The sequence below is a fragment of the Mirounga angustirostris genome, unplaced genomic scaffold, assembly GCF_029215605.1.
Source record: "Mirounga angustirostris isolate CCGP_5_RB_7025 unplaced genomic scaffold, mMirAng1.0.hap1 SCAF_1, whole genome shotgun sequence".
In the NCBI taxonomy this organism is placed as follows: Eukaryota; Metazoa; Chordata; class Mammalia; order Carnivora; family Phocidae; genus Mirounga; species Mirounga angustirostris.
In genome coordinates, this window is record NW_026991709.1 from 80,208,403 (window position 1) to 80,232,408 (window position 24,006).

General features: G+C 42.2%; 1 protein-coding gene across 1 annotated transcript in view; it reads left to right on the plus strand.

Moving 5' to 3' along the window:
* Positions 1-24,006, plus strand: part of LIPH (lipase H) — a 36,019-nt gene that overhangs the window by 9,913 nt on the left and 2,100 nt on the right. Inside the window, exons 3-8 of the mRNA XM_045902110.2 lie at positions 991-1,099; positions 6,264-6,365; positions 7,934-8,023; positions 11,452-11,619; positions 12,933-13,028; positions 14,909-15,020. Of these exons, the coding sequence (XP_045758066.1) occupies positions 991-1,099; positions 6,264-6,365; positions 7,934-8,023; positions 11,452-11,619; positions 12,933-13,028; positions 14,909-15,020 (677 nt within the window). The remainder of the gene's footprint in view (positions 1-990; positions 1,100-6,263; positions 6,366-7,933; positions 8,024-11,451; positions 11,620-12,932; positions 13,029-14,908; positions 15,021-24,006) is intronic.

Below are 24,006 nucleotides of genomic sequence, written 5' to 3' on the forward strand. Positions count from 1 at the left end.
TGTTTTCCCAGTTAAGTGTCCTCAGGAAGGGACATCTTTTTCTAATTCACATAAAGGTGTCTTATGGGTAAGAGAGGTTCTGTCTGGGGGGGTTCTGGCTTCACTGTGTAGAATTTCCTCATCTTCTCGAGCTATTCCCTTTCCTAGAAATGCCTAAAGTTTACCGACCTGATTATCCACAATCAAAACTGATACACGTGGTCTGATGAGAGATTTTTGTGTATGATTTATGTTTTTAGAAGACTCAAAAAGATTAAATAAACCTTAAATTTTATCTAGTGATCTATCTCATGAATTACCCCCTTTACAAAAATAACAAAAACAACCAAAAAAAGTGACTTTATATCAAAACTACCTCAGAGAGAATCAGGCCTGGTGGCCACTGTAGGCCAGGGACAACAGAATTTTCACAAAAGCTCCCCACTTAAGCCACAGCCCTGGGAGAGTGAATAATATTAACATGACTCACCACAGGCTGTCCCAGCTGACTGCAGTCAGTGTTGTCCCCAACCCCACTCCTTCCTTTCCTTTCCTTCCTTCTCTGTCTGTGGTGACTTCATTAACTGAGCCATCATGAAGATAAAGGAGTTCACCAAAATGTTTCATTGCCCTTTTCCTCAACTGGGAGGGAATTAGAGATGTCCAAGCTTGATTTCTTGCAGAAGCATGGATGGAGACCATGGCATAAAGGTTAAGGCCCAGGCTTTGAGTTGAACAGACTGGTTTGACTCCTGCTCTGTCCCTCCCCACCTGCCTGATACTGGGCAGGTTACTTTGACTCTGGGCCTCAGTTTCCTCTTCTGTATAATCAAAAGAATGGTATTTACCTTGTGGGGTTGTTGTGACATTTAAGTGAGCTCATAGATGTAAGTTGCTTAGAAATGTTTCTCCCAAAAACTGTTTCTGAAGTCAAGTTGAGGAAATTTCTCTAAGTGTTGTCAACTCCTCGGCCCCTCACAATTTATAATGATGGACCTCTTGAAATTCCAGGTACAAGGAGCTTCTCTTGACGACATTTATATGATTGGAGTAAGTCTAGGAGCCCACATAGCCGGGTTTGTTGGAAAGATGTACAATGGGCAGCTGGGGAGAATTACAGGTAAGGCTTCCTGTGAATGGGCACAGGTTAGTCAGCCTGGCTGGGATGTTCACTGAGGGAACATGGTGCAGGCAATCCACGTCCTTGGGCTCAAGGCCAGCTCTTCTAATTACTTAACTCCTCTGAGTGTGTGTCCTCTTGTGCAAAGGAGAGACCATGATAATACTGACCACAGGTTATTAACTTAATAAAATACACTTTGTAAATGATATAAAATATATAATATAAAAATATATAAATAAAATAAATAATAAATTTAAAAATATATAATATAAAAATATATTTAATAAAAAAGCACTTTGTAAATTGTATATGCCATAGAAAAGATTGGTGGTAACTATTTCTCTTCTGGTGAGAAAATACAGCTGTGGCCTTTGGGGATTTGATCTGTGCCCTCCAAACAGATAGCCATCTTCCTTTCACTTAATCTAAGATAGCCTGAGCCACATACCTAATATGTTTCCATCCCCAGACACAGCTGGAGTCTCATGATAGAAAGATGAAATAGGAATTTTGATAGTGGGGTTTTACCCTCTGAATATCAGCTTTCAGGACCAAGCTGAATGAAAACTCAGAAATACAGCAGGTGAAACCCCAAACAAAGGCCCCCTTGCTGGGTTCTCTTGCCTACTGCTCAGGTAACTTTTCCACAGCCACAGAGGACAGGCTGAGGGAGGATTTCTGTTTCAAAGGCTCAAGGCTTGTCCCCCCCATTCATACCCTTCCCAGAATCCATCCTCGCACAGAGAGAGCTGTTTTCAATCTAGGGAATCTGGAGGGTAGAAGTGAACAGAGGAAGGAGAGATTCAAGCCAATTGTATTAGTGAGGTAAACTTTTAGCGTCACATCTCTGAATGTGCTACTTGACTGGTACCCTGAGCAGGTCATTCCCATGCTCGCTCTCTCACACACACATCACTGGTGTCTCTTCTAGCCCGCTACTTGTTTTGTTTTTCCTGGTTCTTTTTTTCTCACTTTCACGTCAGTGAAAGTGGCCAAGGCCACCCTCATTTTATTTACCTGCTTTCTAGGGAGGCAGAGTTCTTTTTAAGTTTTTAACATGATTATTTTTATGTTTTAGAAAGCAACATCTCCTTTGTAAAAAGTTTCATTTCCTGGGGCGCCTGGGTGGCTCGGTCAGTGAAGCGTCTGCCTTCGGCTCAGGTCATGATCCCGGGGTCCTGGGATCGAGCCCCGCCATCAGGCTCCCCGCTCCGCGGGGAGTCTGCTTGTCCCTCTGCCCTTCCCCGCAATCGTTCTCTCTCTCTCTCTCAAATACATGAATAATGTATGTATGTATGGTATTTACTTTGTTTCTCCTAAGAACTGTAAATAATGTATTTGAGAGAGAGAGTGAGAGAGAAAGAGAGAGCATGTTTCATTTCCTTTATGGGATCAAAGGATAGATAGCTTGAATCTGCTTGTGTCCCTTATCTGTTGGGAGCTCTTCTGGCGGGTGGGACTTTCCCCAGTGGTGCGTTAAGAACCCGCACAGCTCTCCCCACCCTGCCCCACCCCCATAGTCCTGATTTGTAGTGTTTCCTGATCTCCATGGTTTGAATACGCTCACCACTGCTGATTTCAAGCTGCCAACCTGACATCCCCAGTCACAAAGTTTGGGAAGAGATGAGCAAAGTCTATAGTCTAGTGCTGGTCCTAGCAGACTCCAGCCCACCACTGCCTCATTCTGTCTCACGCCCCATTTTGCTCCCAGCAAACCTGTTCCCACCACCTACTGTGAACGTGAGTGCGGTGAAACCTGGTTTCTGACCATGGATGGGAAGTCCCCAAGCCAGCCTGCCTTCCATTCTGGGCCTGGGTACCACTAATGGTTCACAGCTCAATTTTCTGGCTCCCCTGACTTTCCCACGTTCTCCAGATGCCTTATCCTCTCTGATCCCCACAGTCAATCTCAGCTGTCCCCCAGAGCAGCTTCGGAGTGAAGCGTTTCCCTTCTCTGCTCACCTTACACCACCTTTTCTGACTGGCCTCACTGGATTGTGGAGTAGGAATTGGGCCTGTTGCCTGGAGACACAATTCACACCCAACTCCCCCACAATGGATGGTTCTGCTTGTTAATTAGCTAGACCATCATGGCTGCTTCATTTCCTCCATATCTCTCCTTTCATCTGCCCTTCCTTTTGCTTTTTCTCTCCAGGCACCTCTCCTGGTTTTATTTCTCATTAACTTTTTTTTTTTTTAAGATTTTATTTATGTATTTGGCAGAGCGAGACACAGCGAGAGAGGGAACACAAGCAGAGGGAGTGGGAGAGGGAGAAGCAGGCTTCCCACGGAGCAGGGAGCCTGATGTGGGGCTCGATCCCAGGACCCTGGGATCATGACCTGAGCCGAAGGCAGACGCTTAACGACCAGGCACCCCTCTCATTAACTTTTTAATGTTGTTGTTGTTTTTAATTTTGAATAGGCTCCCTGCCCAACGTGGCTCTTGAACTCATGACCCTGGGATTAAGAGTCATGTGCTCTACTGACCAAGCCAGCCAGGCGTCCCCTATTTCTCATTAACTTCTTTAACACAAGATGGTGGACCTTAAGTGGATTTTAAAATATTCCAAGTACCTACATCACTTGATAATACATTGCGTTTGCTTCTCAAACTTAAGGGTGTGTCAAAATCGCCTTAGGGGTGCTGGTTACAATACCAACCTCCTGAACCAGCAGTCTGGGGTTGGGGTCCAGGAGTCTACCTTTAAGCAGAAGATGCAGGTGGTCTGAACACCATACTTTGAGAAATGACCTTGGAGCTATGCTGTCCAATCCAGTAGCCACTAGCTACATGTAGCCACTGAGCACTTGAAATGTGGCTAATACAAATTGAGATGTTCTGTCAGTACAAGACACACACTGGATTTCAAAGACTAGGTTAAAAAAGTGATATTAAGAAACCTCAAATTTTTTATATTGATTACATGTTGAAATGATAATATTCTGGATATGCCAGGTTAAATAAACAGGGTTAAATACAGTGTATTATTAAATTAATTCTTCTTATTTCTATTTACTTTTTAAATTGGCTTCTAGAAATTTTAAAATTATATATGTAGCTCACATTATACTTTTATTGGACAGCATTGCCTTGGAGAGTTCACGGTGAAGTTGGGGATGGGAAAAGGAGGCCCCTGAAACTGCGCACAAAATATCAGATGTCTGTCTGCGGAGGGGTCTATGTTGGATGTCTGTCTGTCTGCAGAGAGGTTTATGTTGGATGTCTGTCTGTCTGGGGAGAGATGTAGGGCTTTCTTCAAATTCTCAGATTGGTTAATGCTGTAATAAAAGTCAATGAGCACCATCTAGACACTTCTGGTGATCTTTGAGCAGTAAGAAAGAGCTCCATTTTCCCACTGTGTTTCTATTCTACAGTCATCTCAAAATGTTCTGGATTCAGATCCAGGAGTCCTTTTATAAGTCTTCTGAAGTAGCTGTTAATTCTACCTCCATTTCTACCTTCCAGATTAAAAAAAAAACTGAGGTTCAGAGAAGTAAAGTAACCCACCTAAGGTCATATAGCTGGTTGGTGTTAGGTTTGGGGCCCCAAGTCACATCTCTCTGACTCCAGTGGTCTCTGTCCACACAAAATATATAGCTTTTTAGGACACTGTAACTGTGATTTTTGGCTGACATTGTAGGCCAATTATTTGCTATGAATTGTCACCAAGGTGATGATATATCCAAACTTCTATCCCCGTCTCCATCTGTGCCTTCTGTCCTAATTCTCAGTAGCACCTTCATCACTCTCAAAATTGCTGTGGTTTGAATGTTCATTCATTCAAACTGATTTCTCTGCGGATTTCTCTGCCATGGATCTGGAGGCTGCTATAAACTGGGGCTCTCACTATTCCTTTTCTTAGACCAAAAGTGCTGCTATCTTATGGGGGGAGGGGGGTTTCCTTAGCAAACTCTTTCTAAGGTCATGAGTTTCTCTTGCTGTGTTGAGAATGTCCTGTGGACCTGGGTGTCTGGGTGTTGGTCCATCTCCACCCACATCAGTTTCAGTGGAGAGCAAACCGAAGAAGAAAAGCTAGAGGGGTGGGGAAGAGAAAGATAAAGAAGGGAGGCAGATCAAGACAAGCCTCAAGGAAGCAAGAGAGTTGGGAGAGGAGAAATAGAAAGATTGAAGCCAGAACCAGGGAAGTCAGGCAAGAATGCCATCTCTTGGATTTTATATCTAACACCAGGGGATGGAAGATGACATTTAAAATGACTTTCATAGAGTCAGGACTCTGAGACATCCCTTGGAACCTTCTTCACTACAGGTAGGTTGCTAGTAAGCAGGGCCTTTGGGAACCTCTGGTGGTTCGTCGTTGACTGTTGTTTTTAAAGTTTTTAGTTTGTGGTTACATCACCAGAGCTGCACTCTTTGTTTTTCCAGCTGATGGTTAGGAATGCCCAGCTCGCATTGACCAAGGGCAAGAAATCAGCTCAGGCATTTAGGGGGTGGGTTAGTTCTGCAAGAACTGACACCCACTTTATTTCCCTCCATGACACCTGGCCTGACCAGTTAGTTTCACACTTTTCCACTGGGTTTGGCAGTGAAACCAAGAGCTCGACAGAGAGAGGTCGTTGCATTGTGAGGCTGCGGCTCTTGTTAAGACACTTGATCTCCCGGAACCTCACTTCCTGCATCTGTAAAATGGGAATAATAGCTACTCAGCCTCCCAACAGGCTTGTGATGTGGATCATATGAGCAAGTATATATGAATAAAAATTGACACTGTAAAGGAGTTTTATTAATAACAAGAAGGAAAGGTTGAGGGAGGTTTCTGGATCATTTAAGATGCAATAAGCATAAGCATAGCATCTGCTTTTTATATGTACCCTCAGGCGCTTTTTTCCTGAGGAACCAGTTTATCCCCATGCCCTGGTCCCCCTATGTGCCCTCCCTGCTGTTGAGCCCTGCACCAGATACAGCTCCTAATGGGGTCTGGATGCCATTCCCAGGGCACACTGCCAGGATAGCCGTCTCTTCTGTGGGAAAAGGCTACAGGGCTGTGGAAAGGTGCCTGACAAAGCAAGATGGGAATGTGAGCGCTTGCCCACCCGAGAGTGCCCCGCAGCCAGTTTGCCATCCTCATGCGGAGGGATCAAAAGCCGGGCTGCCGGTGACTCATGGCGTGGGGCTGCCAAGCCAACTCGGTTTTCTTTCCAGGTCTCGACCCTGCGGGCCCTTTATTCAATGGGAGACCTCCTGAGGACAGATTAGATCCTGGTGATGCACAGTTCGTTGACGTCATCCATTCCGACATTGACGGTAACAGTTCTGTCCTTGTGGGTCAGTGAGTACCCCCTCCCATGCTCCTAAAGAGTCTCCCCCTGAGGGGATCATCATGCAGGGGTGGATTAGGTTCCTCCAGATTCCCTCTTTTCCTGCAGGGCAGGGTTCCAAATCCACCGAAATACTGAAGGGACACTGGTTTAATGTAGGCATCCAAGATGTCTTGCTGGAGCGGAGGTGCTTTTCCCATCAACATTTCTTATTTTTAAGGTGATCATCTTGACCAATCAAGTGCAGGCTGATTTGCACACCATGTGGAGAAATGTTTCCATATATGCAGCGGGCTTTGGATGTATGATTTATGTTTTATTTTCGTAAGCTGAAAGATATGTTCAAGTGTTGTATCTCTATGGAGAGAATTCTGAGCCATCTATAGCTCTCCAGCTCTCTGTGGCTCTTCTTGGCCATTTATGTCTTTTATGGGGCTGATTTTATATGAGGGGTTGGGTACATGATATGGAGGTTGGGGTGATGTTAAAGATGGGTCTTTATATCCAGGTGTCTGGGAGAAGAGCCAGAGTAGAAACCTGGGGAGGGTTGAGGGAACAGAGCAGAGTAGTCTTTAATAATACACCCTCTTTGTGATACAACCACCTGAAACACCCTTAATGGGGGGTGCCTGAGTGGCTCGGTCTGTTAAGCATCCAACTCTTGATTTCAGCTCAGGTCATGATCTCAGATCAGGGGATCGAGTCCCCCATCTGGCTCCATGCTCAGTGCAGAGTCTGCTTGTCCTTCTCTCTCTGCTCTGCTCCTGCCCTACCCCTCATACCCTGTCCCTAAATAAATAAATAAAATCTTAAAAAAAAAAAAAAAAAAGAAAGAAAGAAAGAAATTGCCATCTTTGAAAAAAAAAGAAAAAGAAAAACCCTTGACCACCTATCACAGGCTCTCCGGTATGATATTCAGCAATTGTTGGCCTTAGAGGAAATGTCTCTGTGAGATGGCTGCATTAATACTATGCGGTTTGCAAAGTATTACCTTCCTTAAGTGCAGTACCTCCATGCCATTTTAATGCTTGATGGAATGGAGTGATTTATTTTTTATTCTTGGAGAGAGAGTGAATTTTGAGGAAAGAGAATAAGCTTTGCAGTCAGGCAGAGGGAGGCTCACATCCCAGGTTCTGTCCTTTCTAGTGGTGTCATTTTGTTCAGTAAATCTCTGAACCTCGGTGTCATCATCTGTAACTTACTTCATCTGAATTTACCAATGGCTACTTTTTTAGACATGCCCACAGACACATGTAGGTTCTCAATATGTAATAGCTATTATTATTGCGGTGATGCACTATATATGTATACGTGTACAAATAATCATTTAAATCAAGCGTTTTACTGATGGTTTGGGGGTTACAAGGTTAAAGAGAATAAGCAATTATTAAATCAATCTACAATTCTTTCTAACTAATTAGCTAGGTAACTGTGGGCAGAATATTTAAATAAGGATAACACCACCACCACCACATCCCAGCCTATATCCTTCGAGCAAGTGCACTATGCAATGTGAAAAGTTCAAAAATAAAAGCCTAATGTATTCTCCTTTAGCACTGGGCTACAAAGAGCCATTAGGAAACATAGACTTCTACCCAAATGGAGGATTGGATCAACCCGGTTGTCCCAAAACAATATTGGGAGGTAAGTGCAGATACTTTATCTATTGTACAGTAGTGGTTTTAAAAGGCATATTTTAAAAATCTGATCTTATTCTCTGGATAATAGTTTTTAATAGAAAACAAATCATTTGAGAAGATAGAGATAGTATAAATATAAATTATATCTTAAAAATTATTATTCAAATATACTACTTTAAAAAAGACCCATTGCAGCATTATTTACAATAGCCTAGATATGGAAGCAACCCAAGTATCCATTGATAGATGAATGGATAAAGAAGATGTGGTATATTTATACAATGTAATATTGCTCAGCCATAAAAAGGAATGCATCAGATCATTTGCCATAACATAAATGGAACTAGAGGGTATTATGCTAAGTGAAATTAGTCAAAGACAAATACCACATAATTTCACTCAAATGTGGAATTTAAGAAACTAAACAAACGAACAAAGAAAAAAGAGACGAAGAACAGACTCTTAACTATAGAGAACAAACTGATGGTTACCAGAGAGGAGGTGGGTAGGCGGACAGGTGAAATAGGTCAAGGGGATTAAGAGTACACTTACCATGATGAGCACTGAGTAATGTATAGAATTGCTGAATCACTGTATTGTACATCTGAAACCAATATAACACTGTATGTTAATTATACTTAGTTTAAAAAATAAATTTTAAAAAATAACCATAACCATATGATTAAAAGCTATTACGAATTATTTCTCTCTCTTGAAAAGGGGTGTCCTTGATCTAGAAATTCCATATCTAGGAATCTCTCCTAGAGAAATAATGGAAAAGGTAGACAAAAATCAAAGTGCGAAGATACCTGACACCACATTATTTATAATAGCTAAATTTTTAGAAATAGTCTAAATATCCAACATGGAAAATGGTTAAATAACTATGGTATGCCCACATAAAGGAATATAATTGTTAAAAAGTCATATTTTCAGATTAATGAAAATGCTTACAATAGGATATTAAGTGCAAAAGACACAAAACTATACAGTATGATACCGATTTGTTTTTTTTAAATGTGTATTTGTACATGTGTTAAGTATAGAAGAAAAGACTAAACATAAATGCTGCAAATAATTATTAGTGGTAAACTGTGGATATTGGACTTCTAGGTGATTTTTGCATCATCATTTCCTATTGTATTTTCTAAATGAGCATTTGTTATTTTATAATGAGAAAAAACTCACAAAACAAAAAATGGGTAGTTAGAGGGCAACATAAAAGTAATGTGGGGGACAGAATTAAAAAAACCCATCCTTAAGTGCTCTGAATATGTATTTCACCATTGCTAGAGAAAGTTAAATAATCAAGGATATGATTCTAGAAAAAGATGATCTTGTTACAAAATGGTAGTTGTATACAACCCCTTGGGAATGACATGGTGTTTGGAAATGATCCAGATGAAATGGCATAAGTAGGGTCTACCATATTGTACCATAAATGGTGCATGCTCAAATTCTGTCCTTGTGGTGTAGCGTAACTACCTCTCAGGAGCCAAAGATAATGTGCCTTGCTTATAGAGGACATTCTCTGTATTGTTATCAATGTCATTGTTTCTGCAAGTGGAAGTTCCAGGAACAATAAGTCAATACTGACCTGTCAGATTTAGTCCAGTCCAGCGTGGCCCCATGCCAACCCATGCTTCTCTTCTCTTGCCCCAGTTTATTTCTGTCCTTCACTGATCTCCTCTATGGGCATAAGTGAACTCAGAGGAAAGAGGAAACATGGGTCTGATTCCAGCACTCAATGCCTCTCCAAGCCACGAACTCATAATCACAACTCCTCTTTTCCTGGGGTTCACTGTTTCCTACTCAGATCCTCACCTCCTTTGTTTACCCATCTTTGGGACCCTGCTCCCTTTTCTGAATGACTTACTTCATCATCGGACCCATCCACCTTCCAACAACCTTTCAGTGCTGTGTGCTGTGGTGCTTCATCATGTCCAACCCTCCTGATGCCATCTCCTCACCTCGCAGCTTTCCTCTCTCACCATTGCACTGCATGGCACCCGCTAGGAATTAACTGGAGGCTTGCCTCACCTCTTCTTGCCCATTCATAGCTTGCAGTGCCACTTCCCATTGTTCATTCCCTCTTACTTCACCCTTCACCCTGTAGCGGAAATGGAACCCCTACCTCTGGGCTTCTCTCATGAATGCCCTGTGTAAGCCCATTAGAGAACCCCTTAGGTCTCTGCCAGGTCGGCCCCCACCTTGGTGTGAGAACATTCTGGAGCTGTCATGGAGCCTTGTTAATTGAGTACAAGGTCCAGGCAAACTTGCTAACTTTTCCATGGTTCTCAAAAATACTAGAGAATCCTTGGGGCACCTGGGTGGCTCAGTCGTTAAGGTCTGCCTTCAGCTCAGGTCATGGTCCCAGGGTCCTGGGATCAAGCCCCGCATCACGCTCCCTGCTCCGCGGGAAGCCTGCTTCTCCCTCTCCCACTCCCCGTGCTTGTGTTCCCTATCTTGCTGTGTCTCTCTCTGTCAAATAAATAAAATCTTTAAAAAACCAAAAAACTGGGCGCCTGGGTGGCTCAGTTGGTTAAGCGACTGCCTTCAGCTCAGGTCATGATCCTGGAGTCCCGGGATCGAGTCCCGCATCAGGCTCCCTGCTCAGCAAGGGGTCTGCTTCTCCCTCTGCCCTCTTCCCTCTCGTGCTCTCTGTCTCTCATTCTCTCTCTCTCAAATAAATAAATAAAATCTTAAAAAAAAAAAAAAAAAACTAGAGAATCCTTACATTTATCTCTTACCGACTCCCTATGATCACCCCTCATGCTTCTATTCTGAAAATCTCCCTACCTATAAACCCTCACCTCTTAAAGGTGACCTAAATGTGCCTTTTTACCTAGATTAAGATCTCACCTGAGGGAGCCATTCTATCTCTCCTCATTTTAGTTTACAAGGTCAGTCTTGAGTGTCCTGTTCCCTTGTGTCCCCAGGGTGGAAGCATACCCCATTCTTTTAAAAAGCTGTCTCCTCTGCGTCCCCTCCTTGGGAGTAATCCTCAATACCTTCTTTCTCTGTCCACTAGTTTCAGTGTGCTTGCCTTCTGCTGAAAATCTCTGGAGAAACTATCATTGGATTTTTCTCTTCCTTTTCAGTGACAAAGGAAGGGCATAGGTTGAATCCTGATTCTACCACATAATACCTGTGTGACCTTGGTCAAGTCATTTAAGCTCTCTGAGTCTCAGTGTCCTGCTGTGTAAAATGGGGATAACCACGTCTATCTTCCTTTATCCTGCCACGTGCCAGCATGAATCCAGATCTATGGGTTTTTATAAGGATTCAGTGGAATAAAATACATTGAAGCTGTTAGCACAGTGCCTGGCCTATAGGAGACAGATGATGAATCGTGCGTGTATATACCGTGTGATGCGCTATAGTTAAATGCTGCAACTGCTCTCCTCTTTGATCCTTCCTTTTACAATCAAGGATTGCGGTATTTTAAGTGTGACCACCAGAGGTCTGTGTACCTGTACCTTTCTTCTCTGAGAGAGAACTGTTTTATCACCGCGTATCCCTGTGACTCCTACCGGGATTATAGAAACGGCAAGTGTATCAACTGTGGTATACCACAAAAGGAGTCCTGTCCCCTCCTGGGTAAGTCCAAGCAGTTTTCCCCTTTGATTCACAAAGAGTTCATTTTTGGTAGAATCCTCGCACCATTTTACTCTCTAAAAATGGGCCTGAAAGTTACGTGGTTTAAAGAAAATTTTACTTAGCTTTTTCCAGCCAATTTGTTCGGTGAAGTCCTCTTGGACCTCCTACTCATGTGTTAGAAAAGCCATTTGTATACGATTTCATCTAGAGGGCAGTGCAACTCCCTGGACACACTAGCATAAAAAAGAAGGTTCCAAATGAGTTTCCAAGCCCACCCAGGGCATAGTCACCTTACATAGCCAGCTCCCCTGGGGACAGAAACATCCTCTTCATGCACGCAACCTCTCCGCTGGGGGAGAGTCACAGTGGGCCCAGACTCTCCTGTCAAATGACTCCTTCCAACAAACTGTGTCTGTAAATGCCCTCACACTGAACCCTGACTCTTATGTGCGTGTGCAGGGTGGAGTGGGGGTCACAGATATACTGTGGAGGCTGCTTGCATATTTGCTAAGGATTGGTAGCAATATTCCAGACGGTGAGGACTTTGAAACTGGAAGATCATGAGAATTTTCTAATTGTTCAAAGGAAAAACCCATGTTAATATCAGGGCATGCTAGACACAAGGGGTTTTCAACCTAGATTGTGCCTAAGTTAATTGGAAGGCTCTAGGGAGCTTCTAAAAATTACTCATGTTCCCATTCCGGATCAGTCAAGTCAGCATGTGAAGGCCATTCTCTAGGGGTGGGGACAGGAGAGAGAGAGAGACCTCACTGGTAGCACTCCGCCTCATTCCTGCAGGCGCAGACATGAAGGAGAAGAGTCCTCTGCTTGTTGACATAGTCATGGCAAGCTCAGGTTCTGTGTAATTTAGGGGCCTCATTGTAGTTCTTCAAGAAAGCAAATGCTTGGCAAGCGTGATGCTGTTTTAGGTATAAACCTGAATCTGTTTTAATCTATAGAATGAATGTATTACTGAAAAATGTCAGCGCTATTCTTAGTCTACCCAGTATGTGAGAGAACTAGTGTGCTACTAAGAACCAGGGTGATATAATGTCAGTAAAAATGGGGGAGAGCCACTGTGGGGTCATTTTGCAAGTCCCAGCTCTGAGGGATAGGGTAGCAAGCAAGGTATGGTGGATGCAGGGTAGGCATGCGCTGGTGGCTCTGGAGGTCCTCCCCGTAGGGGGTGGGTGGAAGAGGGAGGTTGTCTTGGTGGTGTGGGCGGTCAAACTCACTTCACTCACTACCTTCCCAGCTACTTTGACACTTATATAATACATGTTAATGTTACATTTTTCCAACTTGCTTTGCAGGCTATTATGCTGATAACTGGAAAGAGTATTTAAAGCAGAAAGACCCTCCTATGACTAAAGCGTTCTTTGACACAGCTGAGGAGGAACCATACTGCAGTGAGTGGTGGATGTGGTTGTTTGCTTTGGCCCAACTCCCTCCTTTTTTTTTTTTAAATGGCTGAGCCTCAGCTTCCTGGCTACCTCTTGGCAAATGAAGGCCATGGTGGAGTGTGGACTTTGGAGCTGGAAGGACTTGGGTCGAGTCCTGACTCCAACACATAGTAGCTCTGTGACCTTGGTCAAGACATTTAACCTCTCTGAGTCTCAGTGTCCTGCTAGGTGAAATAGGGATAACAATGCCTATCTTCTGGGTTACAGGGATTAAATCTCAACAAATCATGATTGTTAGCTTCACTGGATGGTTTTTTTTTATATAAATATATGTATATTTATAAAAAATATACATATATATATTTAAGGTAAACTCTATACCTCATGTGGAGCTTGAACTCATGACCCCAAGATCAAGAATTGCATGGTCTACTGACTGAGCCAGCCAGGTGTCCCCTGTGAGCCATTCTAATCACTAAGATCTTCCAGAAAATTTGCTTAACTCCCCAAAGACCTGAGATCGCAGCTAGGTAAAATCAGGTTTCAGCCACATCTCTGGGTCAGTTCCAGCTCCAAAGCAACTGTGATGACCTTCTAAAGACATTGAGGGCTTGGGTATTCCAGATGGGGGCTAAATGGGGCAGCAGATGATTAGATGCCCTGGGAATCAAGTAGGGATTTTCCTGGGCACATCTTGCAATCTTGTTCCCCTTTTCACTTTTCTTAGGAGCAACCCTAATAAAAGAGGTTGCAGATCAGTGGGTTTCCCTCCTCCTTTGGAGCTATGCGTGGCAGGGTTTGCTGTCTGCCCAGTCCAAGTGAGGCAAGTGCCCGAGTAATAAGGGGCCATGAAATGGCAACTCTAAGGCTAACCTTACTCCTTCATGGAACCAACATCTCCCTGAGCCTCTGTCCCCTTCTTTGCAAGTCTGATCAAGAGATAGCCAATCTGGCTATCATGGTGGGATCCCCATCTTCCCAAAGCATCATTGACCTTGGGAAGCAAAGAGTGGGGAGGAAGAATAATTCTCTGAACACATCATGCACTCTCACTGGTTCAGTAGGAACACACCAAGCCCAACACTGCCAGAGTTACAAAGAGGCATCCCTTCCCAGCTACTCCTGTAGTATATTTTAGCTTTATTTTTTTTAACTGCATAAGACATTACTCAGGCAATATTTGCTTAGATACACCCATATATTTACCACTTTTTTGATTATCATTTTTTTCTCTTGCATTTTGTAAATATAGGTAAGTGTGCTGACTAATGATGGGAGAATACCTGAGCATGATAAGAATTCTAAGAGGGAAACCTGACTTAGTCTGAGGGTCAGTGAAGGCCTCCTGGAGGAAGTGACATTAAGCCAAAACTTGAAGGATGAGCTGGCAAAGGGGGCAAAGTCAGAGTGTCCAAGTGGGGAGAAGGCCCAGGAGCAAGAGACAGCCTGGCAGTGCAGGTTAGATATGGCATGACTGGGGAAGCCATGCCCACCAGCCCCAGATTACAGAAGACCTTATCAGCTCTGGAGAGTCTCTACATGGCCGCCTGGTTGGTTTTGTCTAAAAGGGCAGGGATTGCGGTGAACCAATCATACTCAGCAGTAGACCATGATACCTCAGTCAGTAAAGTGGGAACACCAGTCCAACTGTGATGCCTAAACATGACAACTGGAGACCACTGAATCCTGCCATCACCCAGGCCATCTTTACCAAAAAGAATGGAAAGGAATATTAGAAAATGCTGCCCTGGATCTTTGCAGAGAAACTAGGGAGGAAGAGAACAAGAGACTCAAGTTATGAGGGAGGTTGGGTTTCTAGGAATTGACCTTTCAGGGGAGCAGTTGAGAGTGTCCCTCTCTTACTGTGCTCTCTCCTTGTTTTGCAGTATATCATTACTTTGTGGATATTATAACTTGGAACAAGAGCATAAGAAGAGGGTCCATTACAATCAAATTGAGAGACAGAGATGGAAACATCACAGAATCCAAAATCAATCAGTAAGTTGGGCTGGGATGGTTTGCAGCTTGCTCTCTCCCTTTTTGCGCAGAGAAATTAAATCCCAAATATACCGACTTTCTTATTTATGGGTTTGTACTTGTCTTTGTTCTACAAAAGATTTAAGGGAGTAATTGCTGCTTTTATATATAGATAGATACATATTTTTTTATTAACATATAATGTATTATTTGTTTCAGGGGTACAGGACTGTGATTCATCAGTCTTACACAATTCACAGCGCTCACCATAGCACATACCCTCCCCAATGTCCATCACCCAGCCACCCCATCCCTCCCACCCCCCTCCATTCCAGCAACCCTCAGTTTGTTTCCTGAGATTAAGAGTCTCCTATGGCTTGTCTCCTTCTCTGGTTTCGTCTTGTTTCATTTTTCCCTCCCTTCCCCTATGATCCTCTGCCTTCTCACATTCCACATATGAGTGAGATCATATGATAATTGTCTTTCTCTGATTGACTTACTTTGCTTAGTATAATACCCTCTAGTTCCATCCATGTCATTGCAAATGGCAAGATTTCATTTTTTGAGGGCTGCATAATATTCCATTGTATGTATATACCACATCTTCTTTATCCATTCATCTGTTGATGGACATCTGTGCTCTTTCCATAGTTTGGCTATTGTGGATATTGCTGCTATAAACACTGGGGTGCAGGTGCCCCTTTGGGTCACTACATTTGTATCTTTGGGGTAAAAACCCAGTAGTGCAATTGCTGGGTCGTAGGGTAGGGAGCAATCGCTTCTTGTGGCTCTTGATCTTCTAGGCTCTTTACAAATGAAAGTGGTACAGAGATTTATTTTCTTTTCCTCTTTCCTCCCTCCCTTCCTTACCCACTCTCCTTCCCTTCCTTCCTTCTTCCCTCACTTCCTTCTTTCCTCCCTCTCTCACTCTTCCCTCCCTTCCTCCCTCTTCTGCTTCATTTTTAAAAAACATTTAATTACAAAAGTCATCCTTGCTTGCTATAAAGGATTTAAACAGTAAATAAATACATAGCATAAAGGGGAGCCTGGGTGGCTCAATTGGTTGAGCGTCTGCCTTCGGCTCAGGTCATGATCCCAGGGTCCTGGGATCGAGTTCCGCATCGGGCTCCCTGCTCAGTGGGGAGTCTGCTTCTCCCTCTGCCTGCCGCTCCCCCTGCTTGTGCTCTCTCTCTGTCTCTGAAAAAATAAATTTAATAAAAGGAAATATATAGCATAAAATATGTAACATAAACATGCAAATACTTGCCCCATCCCAACAATCCCACACCTAAAGGCACCCACCCCCACACACATTTCAATTTTTTTGTGAGCTCATACATATATATAAACATATATATGTATGTTTCTGAAACTCAGAAAATGTGATTTGCAATAGAAAATTGGAAACACCCTAAAAATCCAACGATGGGGAAATGGTTAATTAAATATTCTCATATAATATTATTTATATGTTCATTTATGAAACTATATTAAATGAAGTGCTTATAATGTGCAAAGTGGAAAATGCAGGATATCAAATTATATAAAGTATAAAATTAGTTCAACAATGCCAAAAAAATGAAAAATAAATATGTCTAATATGTTAGATTGTCCCTTAGTGGTAGGAATATGAGTGCTTTTTTAAGCTTCTCTTTACATTTCTTTTTTCAGCTTCTCTTTACTTTCTCTCTTACTTTTATATGCAGTTGTGTATATATATACATAGTTTAAAAATAGTTAATTGTTTTCATCCATTAATTTATAATCAGGAAAAGGGGGAAAATAACTCAAAACCTTTAAGCAAAGAAATTTAAGGCTCATTTTATTTATTTATTTATTTTTTAAAATTTTTTAAAGATTTTATTTATTTATTTGACAGAGAGAGACACAGCGAGAGAGGGAACACAAGCAGGGGGAGTGGGAGAGGGAGAAGCAGGCTTCCCGCCCAGCAGGGAGCCCGATGTGGGACTCGATACCAGGACCCTGGGATCACGACCTGAGCTGAAGGCAGACACTTAACGACTGAGCCACCCAGGCGCCCCTAAGGCTCATTTTATTCATTTACTAAGGAAACATTTTTGGGGGGTCCTATTATCTACTAGGCACTTGGGTTGTCTGTAGGCTTCACTCATAGAGAACCAACTGGAATGTCATCTGAAACTGGCAATTGCCTAAGGCTTCACTGTGTAGATGAATAGAAAAGGTGTGTCTTGGTGGTCTGTAGGTGACTTTTTTTTAAGACATCCTGGGATCATAATAATAACAGCCTTTGTTTATTGGACTAGGCATATTACACTCGCTGGCTAATGCAGATCACACTAAAACCTGTGAGGTGGTATTACTATCTGTATTTTATATATAAGTAAACGGAGGCTCAGATGTCCCCAAACCCAGTAGGGCTGCATTTTCAGGGAGGGCACCGCTAGGGGGCGCATCTAGAATAACCAGCGACAGGCAGTTTATAGGCTGTGATCTTCAGTAAGGAAGCTAGGCAGAGACCCCACCTGGAGATTCTAAGAAATAGCGGGGGAAATTATGCGGTCCTATAATGAGAAATGCTCACTTAACAAAATTTGGTTATTCATGCCAATAACTGGTTACATATTGGCTTTATATGTCTTAGAAATTTTAATTTTCTGTAGTAAATTTCTCCCAAGTAGGCCTTTCTAAATGTGAAGGGTTTTTTCTTGATTAAGAGAGAGACCTTAACATCTCTGTTTTATTCACGTTTAGTCATTCTTAGTTTAGTCATGTTTGTGAAAGAGTCATCACCAATCAGAGAATATACGGGAAAAAAGAAAATGGTTGTTCTATTCCATGGTGAGATTATGTCTACTTTTCTCTTTTTTGCGAGGTAAACTTTTAGTTTTTAGTATTTAGTGTTTTTATAGTTTAAGAAAGGGAAAATAATATCAGAGAATGTGCCCTGGGTTTATTCAGTCTTACCAGACTATGGGTACAAATGGAGTCACATTCAAAGATATTATCTGCCTGGTGACTCTCCCTGTATCCGTGTCTTGGATGTATTGCTTTTTTTATTTTTAAACCTTTTTTAAAAGTTAAGATATAATTCACATACCATAAAATTCACCCTTTTAAAGTTTACATTTCAGTGGTTTTTAGTATATTCACAAAATGGACAAACATTACTATCATCTAATTCCAGAACATTTTTATCATCTCAAATAGCAACCCCAGGGGCACCTGGGTGGCTCAGTTGGTTAAGCGGCTCAGGTCATGATCCCAGGGTCTTGGGATTGAGCCCTGCATCAGGCTCCTTGCTCAGCAGAGAGCCTGCTTCCTTCCCCACCCCCACCCCGCCACTCCCCCGCTTGTGCTCTTTGTTAAATAAATAAATAATATTAAAACAAACAAACAAACCTTAAAAACTCAAAAAGCAACCCCATACCTATTAGTAATTCCTCATTCCTCCTTCCTTTCCAGCTCCTGTCAACCACTCATCTGCTTTCTATCTCTATAGATTTCCATATTCTGGGTGTGTCACATAAATGAAATCATACAGTATGTGGCCTTTTTGTGTCTGGGTTTTTTTTTTTTTGCTTAGCATAATGTTTTCAAGATTTGATAGCATGTATCAGTACTTCATTTTTTTATGGCCAAATAATACTCCGTGGTATGGATAGACCCATTGTATTTTGATCCACTGACCTCTGGGTTATGGGCCCAGCTCACTCCCACTGTGCCACTCTTTACACATACCACATTTTATTTATCCTTTTGTCAGTTGATGGACATTTGGGTTGTTTCAACTTTTTTGGCTATAAACATATGTGCACAAGTTTCTGTGTAGACATACATTTTCATTTCTCTTGGGTATATACCTACAAGTGGAATTGCTGGTTATCGTATGATAACCATGTATTTCACATTTTCAGGAACTGCCAAATTGTTTTCCAAAGCAGCTGCACCATTTTACATTCCCACCAGCCATGTGTAAGACTTCTAATTTCTCTACATCCTTGCCAACACTGTTAATACCTGTTTAAAATTTTTTTCTTTTGCATTGTGATTTAAAAATACAGAACATAAAATTTACCATCTTAATCATTTCTGAGTTTAGTAGTGTTAAGTATAGTTCACATTGTTGTGAAACAGACCTCCAGAACTTTCTCATCTTGCAAAACTGAAACTCTATACCTGTTAAATAACAACTCCCATTTCTCCCCACCCTCTAGACCCTAGCGAGCACCATCCTAATGTTTCTACGAATTTGACTACTTTAGATTCCACTCATATAAGTGGAATCACACAATATTCATCTTTTTGTGGTTGGCTTATTTCACCTAGCATAATATCAAGGTTCATCCAGGTTGCAGGATGAGACAGGATTTCTCTTGTTTTATCAAGGCTGAATAATATTCCCTTGTGTGTATGTTTCACGTTTTCTGTATATATCACAGGCATGTCTGTCTTCTTTATTGTAGCCATTCTAGTGGGCATTATGTTATATCTCATGGTTTTGACTTGTAATTCCCAAATGATTAATAACTTTGAGTTTCTTTCATGTGCTTACTGGCCAATTCTATATCTTTTTTTTGAGAAATATCTATTCGGATCCTTTACTCATTTTTTCCCTTTTCAATAGACTTCATTTTTTAGAGCAGTTTTAGATTCCCAAAATTGAACAGAAGTGCAGAGATTTCCCATATACACTCTTGGCCCCATACACACAGCCTCCCTGACTATCAAAGTCTGGATAATAGAGTGGTACACCTGTTAAGACTGACACATTATCATCACCCAAAGTCCATAGTTTACATTAGGGTTCACTGTTGGTGTTGTACATTCTGTGGGTTTTGCCAAAGTATAATGACATTTATTTACCATTATAAGATCATGGAGTAGATCCTATAATCCTAAAAATCTTCTGTGTTCTGCCTATTGTATCCATCTCTTCCCTTTAACCTCTGGGAACCACTGGTCTTTGTACTGTCTCCACAATTTTGCCTTTTCCAGAATGTCATGTAGTTGGAATCATACAGTATGTAACCTTTCCAGAGTGGCTTCTTTCACTTAGTAATGGGCTTTAAGTTTTCTTCATGTATCTTCATAGCTTACTAGCTGATTTCCTTTTAGCACTGAATAATATTCCGTTGTCTGGATGTACTACAGTTTATTTATCCGTTCTTCTACTGAAAGACATCTTGGCTACTTCCAAGTCTTGATAATTCTGAATAATGCTGTTATAAACATCTGGGTACAAGTTTTTGTGTGCCTCACTCACTTTAAAATTGGGTTATTTATCTTTTTATTGTTGAGTTGCAAGAGTTCTGTAAATACTCTGGCAGAAGTCCTTATAGTTTTAGGCCACACATTTAGGTCTTTGATTCATTTTGAGTTCATTTTCGCATGTGGAATGAGGTAGGGGGTCCGACTTCATTCCTTTGCCTGTGGATATCCAGTTGTCACAGCACCCTTTATTGAAAAACCTATTCTTTCTCTGTGACTGTCTTGACACCCTTGCCTAAATCAATTGACAGTCAGTGGAAAGGTTTATTTCTGCACTCTGAATTTTCTTCTATCGATCTATATATTTATCCTAATGCAAGCACCACAGTGTCATGTAGCTCACTATAGCATTATTGAAGCTTTCTAACAAATTTTGAAATCAGGAAGTATGAATCCCCCAAATTTGGTCTTTTTCCTTTCTTTCTTATTTAGAGAGAGAGAGAGAGTGCATGCTGGGCAGGGGGTGTGGTGGGCAGAGGGAGAGAGAGAGTCCTAAGCAGCCTCCACGCCAGGCATGGAGTCCACCATGGGGCTTGATCTCAGGACCCTGACATCGTGACCTGAGGTGAAATCAAGAGTCAGATGCTTAATTGACTGAGCCACCCAGGCACCCCAAGTTTGGTCCTTTTCAAAGTTGTTTGACTATTCTGGGTCTCTTGAATTTCCATATGGATTTTAAATTAGTTTGTCAGTCTCTGGAAAAAAAAAATAAGGCAGCCGGGATTTTGATAGAGATTGTTTCTGCCCCTGAGGGGGTAGGAGGGTTGTTTACTTAGAATTCATTTTTAGTTCACCCCTCCCCGGAGTCTCCCATTCAACTCCCCACCTTTTTTTTTTTTTTTTAGGATTTTATTTATTTATTTGACAGAGAGAGACACAGCGAGAGAAGGAACACAAGTAGGGGGAGTGGGAGAGGGGGAAGCAGGCTCCCTGCTGAGCTGGGAGCCCGTTGTGGGACTTGATCCGAGGACCCTGAGATCATTACCCGAGCTGAAGGCAGACGCTTAACGACTGAGCCACCCAGGTGCCCTCAACTCCCCTCCTTGAGTGGCTTTGTTCCCTGTCCTACTGCCCTGCAAGGCCATGAGAAAGAAAACCCATTACTAGCTTTCGCAAGAGGACAACAAAAGGTGATGTGATTTCAGTATTTCTGCCTCCACATATTTTTGAGCCTTCCCAGTATTCTTCACTTTCCCCTTCGGTGCAATTTAGAGGGTTTTTAGTTTTGTTTTTGTTTGAATTGTAGCCATCACCAGGAGCTGTTTTCAGGCTGTTTAGTGCACCGTGCTACCAGAAACAAACATCTGGCTCCTATCATCGGTCATAATCTGTAGCTCGCTGGCTGTCATTCCCTTTATTCGGGTATGAGCCCAATCCCTTGGGGAGTGCCGCACCCAGTCTTTCCAGACATCCCTCCAGGTGGAAGAGTGGGTTCCACTTGTACTCATAGACAGGCTTCTCAGCTGCAGGAAGGCTTTTCCCTCTCCTGCCTTCCGTCTGCCCACGCTGGGTTTTGCCATCTGCTGGTGGCATCACCCCCTCTTGAAGTCCCTGCATGCTCGTGGTTGCACAAATGTTCTCGGAGAGGGATCCAGTTCGGGCTCACTGGCTGCAGTTGGTTATCCTGTCTCTTTAGTCCTCACTTGGAACCTTCCATTTTTCCTTGACTTTCTTGACTTTGACACTTACAGGTCAGTTATTTTCAGAATGCCTTCAGTTTGGGTTTGTCTGATGCTTCCTCGTGATTACATTCAGATCACGCATCTCTAGCAAGAACTGATGTTGTGTTTGGCTCAGCGTGCCCTATCAGGCGGCCCACAACTTTCCATGAACGTGGATCAGTTCATTAAGGTGGTTTCTGCCAAGTTTCTTCACTATCAAGTTCTGTTTTTCCTTTGTATTAATAAGTATGTTGCACAGAGGTACTTCAAGACCATGTAAATGTTCCATTACTCCTCAAACTTCTACCCACTAGTTTTGATGTTTTGTGGTTGAATTGTTACTACGATGGTTGCCAGATGGTGATTTTTCTAATTCGTCCTTTAGGAAAAGCTTTCTCTTCTCCCCATTTATTTATTCCTTTAGTTGGTTATATCAAGATGGACTCATGGATTTTTATTTTGTTAATGGGGACTTACACTCAGTTACTACCATTATTTATTTAAATTGTCTCAAATCTGGCCAGTGAAATCTCTTCAAACTGGGTCTGTGCCCTTTTTTAAAAATGCATTTTTGATCATGATGAGGACACATAATGTAAAATTTGTTATCTTAATCATTTTTAAGTGGACAGCTCAGTAGTGTTAAGAATATTCACATTATTGTGAAATAAATCTCCAGAACATTTTCATCTTGCAAACTGAAACTCTACGCCCATTGATCAATAGCTCCCTTTTCCTTCTTCCTCCAGCCTCTGGTAACTACCATTCGACTTTCTGTTTCTATGACTTTGGTTACTCTAGATATCTTATATAAATGGAGTCCAACAATATTTATCTTTTTGTGACTGGCTTATTTCATTTAGCATAATGTCCTCAAGGTCCATCCATGTTGTAGCATATGGCAGAATTTCCTTCCTTTTTATGGCTGAATAATATTCCATTGTATGTAGATACCACATGGTGTTTATCCATCCAGCCATTGATGGACATTTGGGTTGCTTCCACCTCTTGTCTCTTGTGAATGATGCTGCTATGAACATGGGTGTGCAAATATCTTTTTAAGACCTTGCTTTCCCAGAAGTAGAATTGCTGGATCATGAGGTAATTCTTTTTTTCCTTCTTCAAAGAGACCCCAGACCCTTTGCCATTGTGGTCGTACCACCTTCCATTCCTAGCAACAGTGCATGATTTCTCCATATCCTCGTCAACACTTATTTTCAGTTTTTTGTTTTTGTTTTTTTTTAATAGTAGCCATCTGGATGAGTGTGAAGTGATTCTAGATCCTTTGGAACATCTCCCACCATTCTTTGAGCACTTCTCATTTTTAGGCACACAGTTGTTGCAGGCTCGCTTTGCACTTTCCCTGACCTAGCCCTGGAATCAGCCATTTCTCCTGGAAGAAGGAGGTTTTAGTGAAGATGGTGTTTAGAAACTAAAATCTGGGGACCTTTCAGATTAGTTTTACATGTGGCATGTTTGCTCTCCACAGGACTTACACATGATTCTAGTGAGGCTGGGGTGACACACACCCCCCTCAGCCCCCATTCCCACCTCCAAATTAAGGATTGATTTCTAGAGCAAGCCTCCCATTTCTGAGCCCAGGGTGGGTCTCCGGAGTCTCCTCCCCCAGCTCCCCAGAGGGACATTGACCCAGCTAAACCTCCCCAGTGGATTTACCTTAGGCTCAATGTGAGATTCCAACTGTAGGAAACATTGCACACTTGGGAAAAAGTATTGGAACCTGGGATTTAGCTCTCTTATTTGAGAGGCAGGACTGAGAAAACAGATGCTGAAGCACAACTTTTCAGTTAGTTAGCTAGCTGGGCTAATGATATACATACGCTTCTAGCAATGCAGTTTCATGGAAAGACTAACTTTGAACTCAGAAGTGAGTATGAGTCCCTGCACTGGTGCAGACAAGTCCTGTGACCTGGGGGAGTTTAAGCTCTACAAGCATCTGTTTCCTTGTCTGTAAAATGAATAACACTCATCTTGAAGAATCTTTCGGGGGAATGGAGACATGTCAAGAGCTGAGGATGCTAACTGGTGTATGGTAGGCGGGCATACCTCTCTCGTGCCACAGTATGTCATCATTC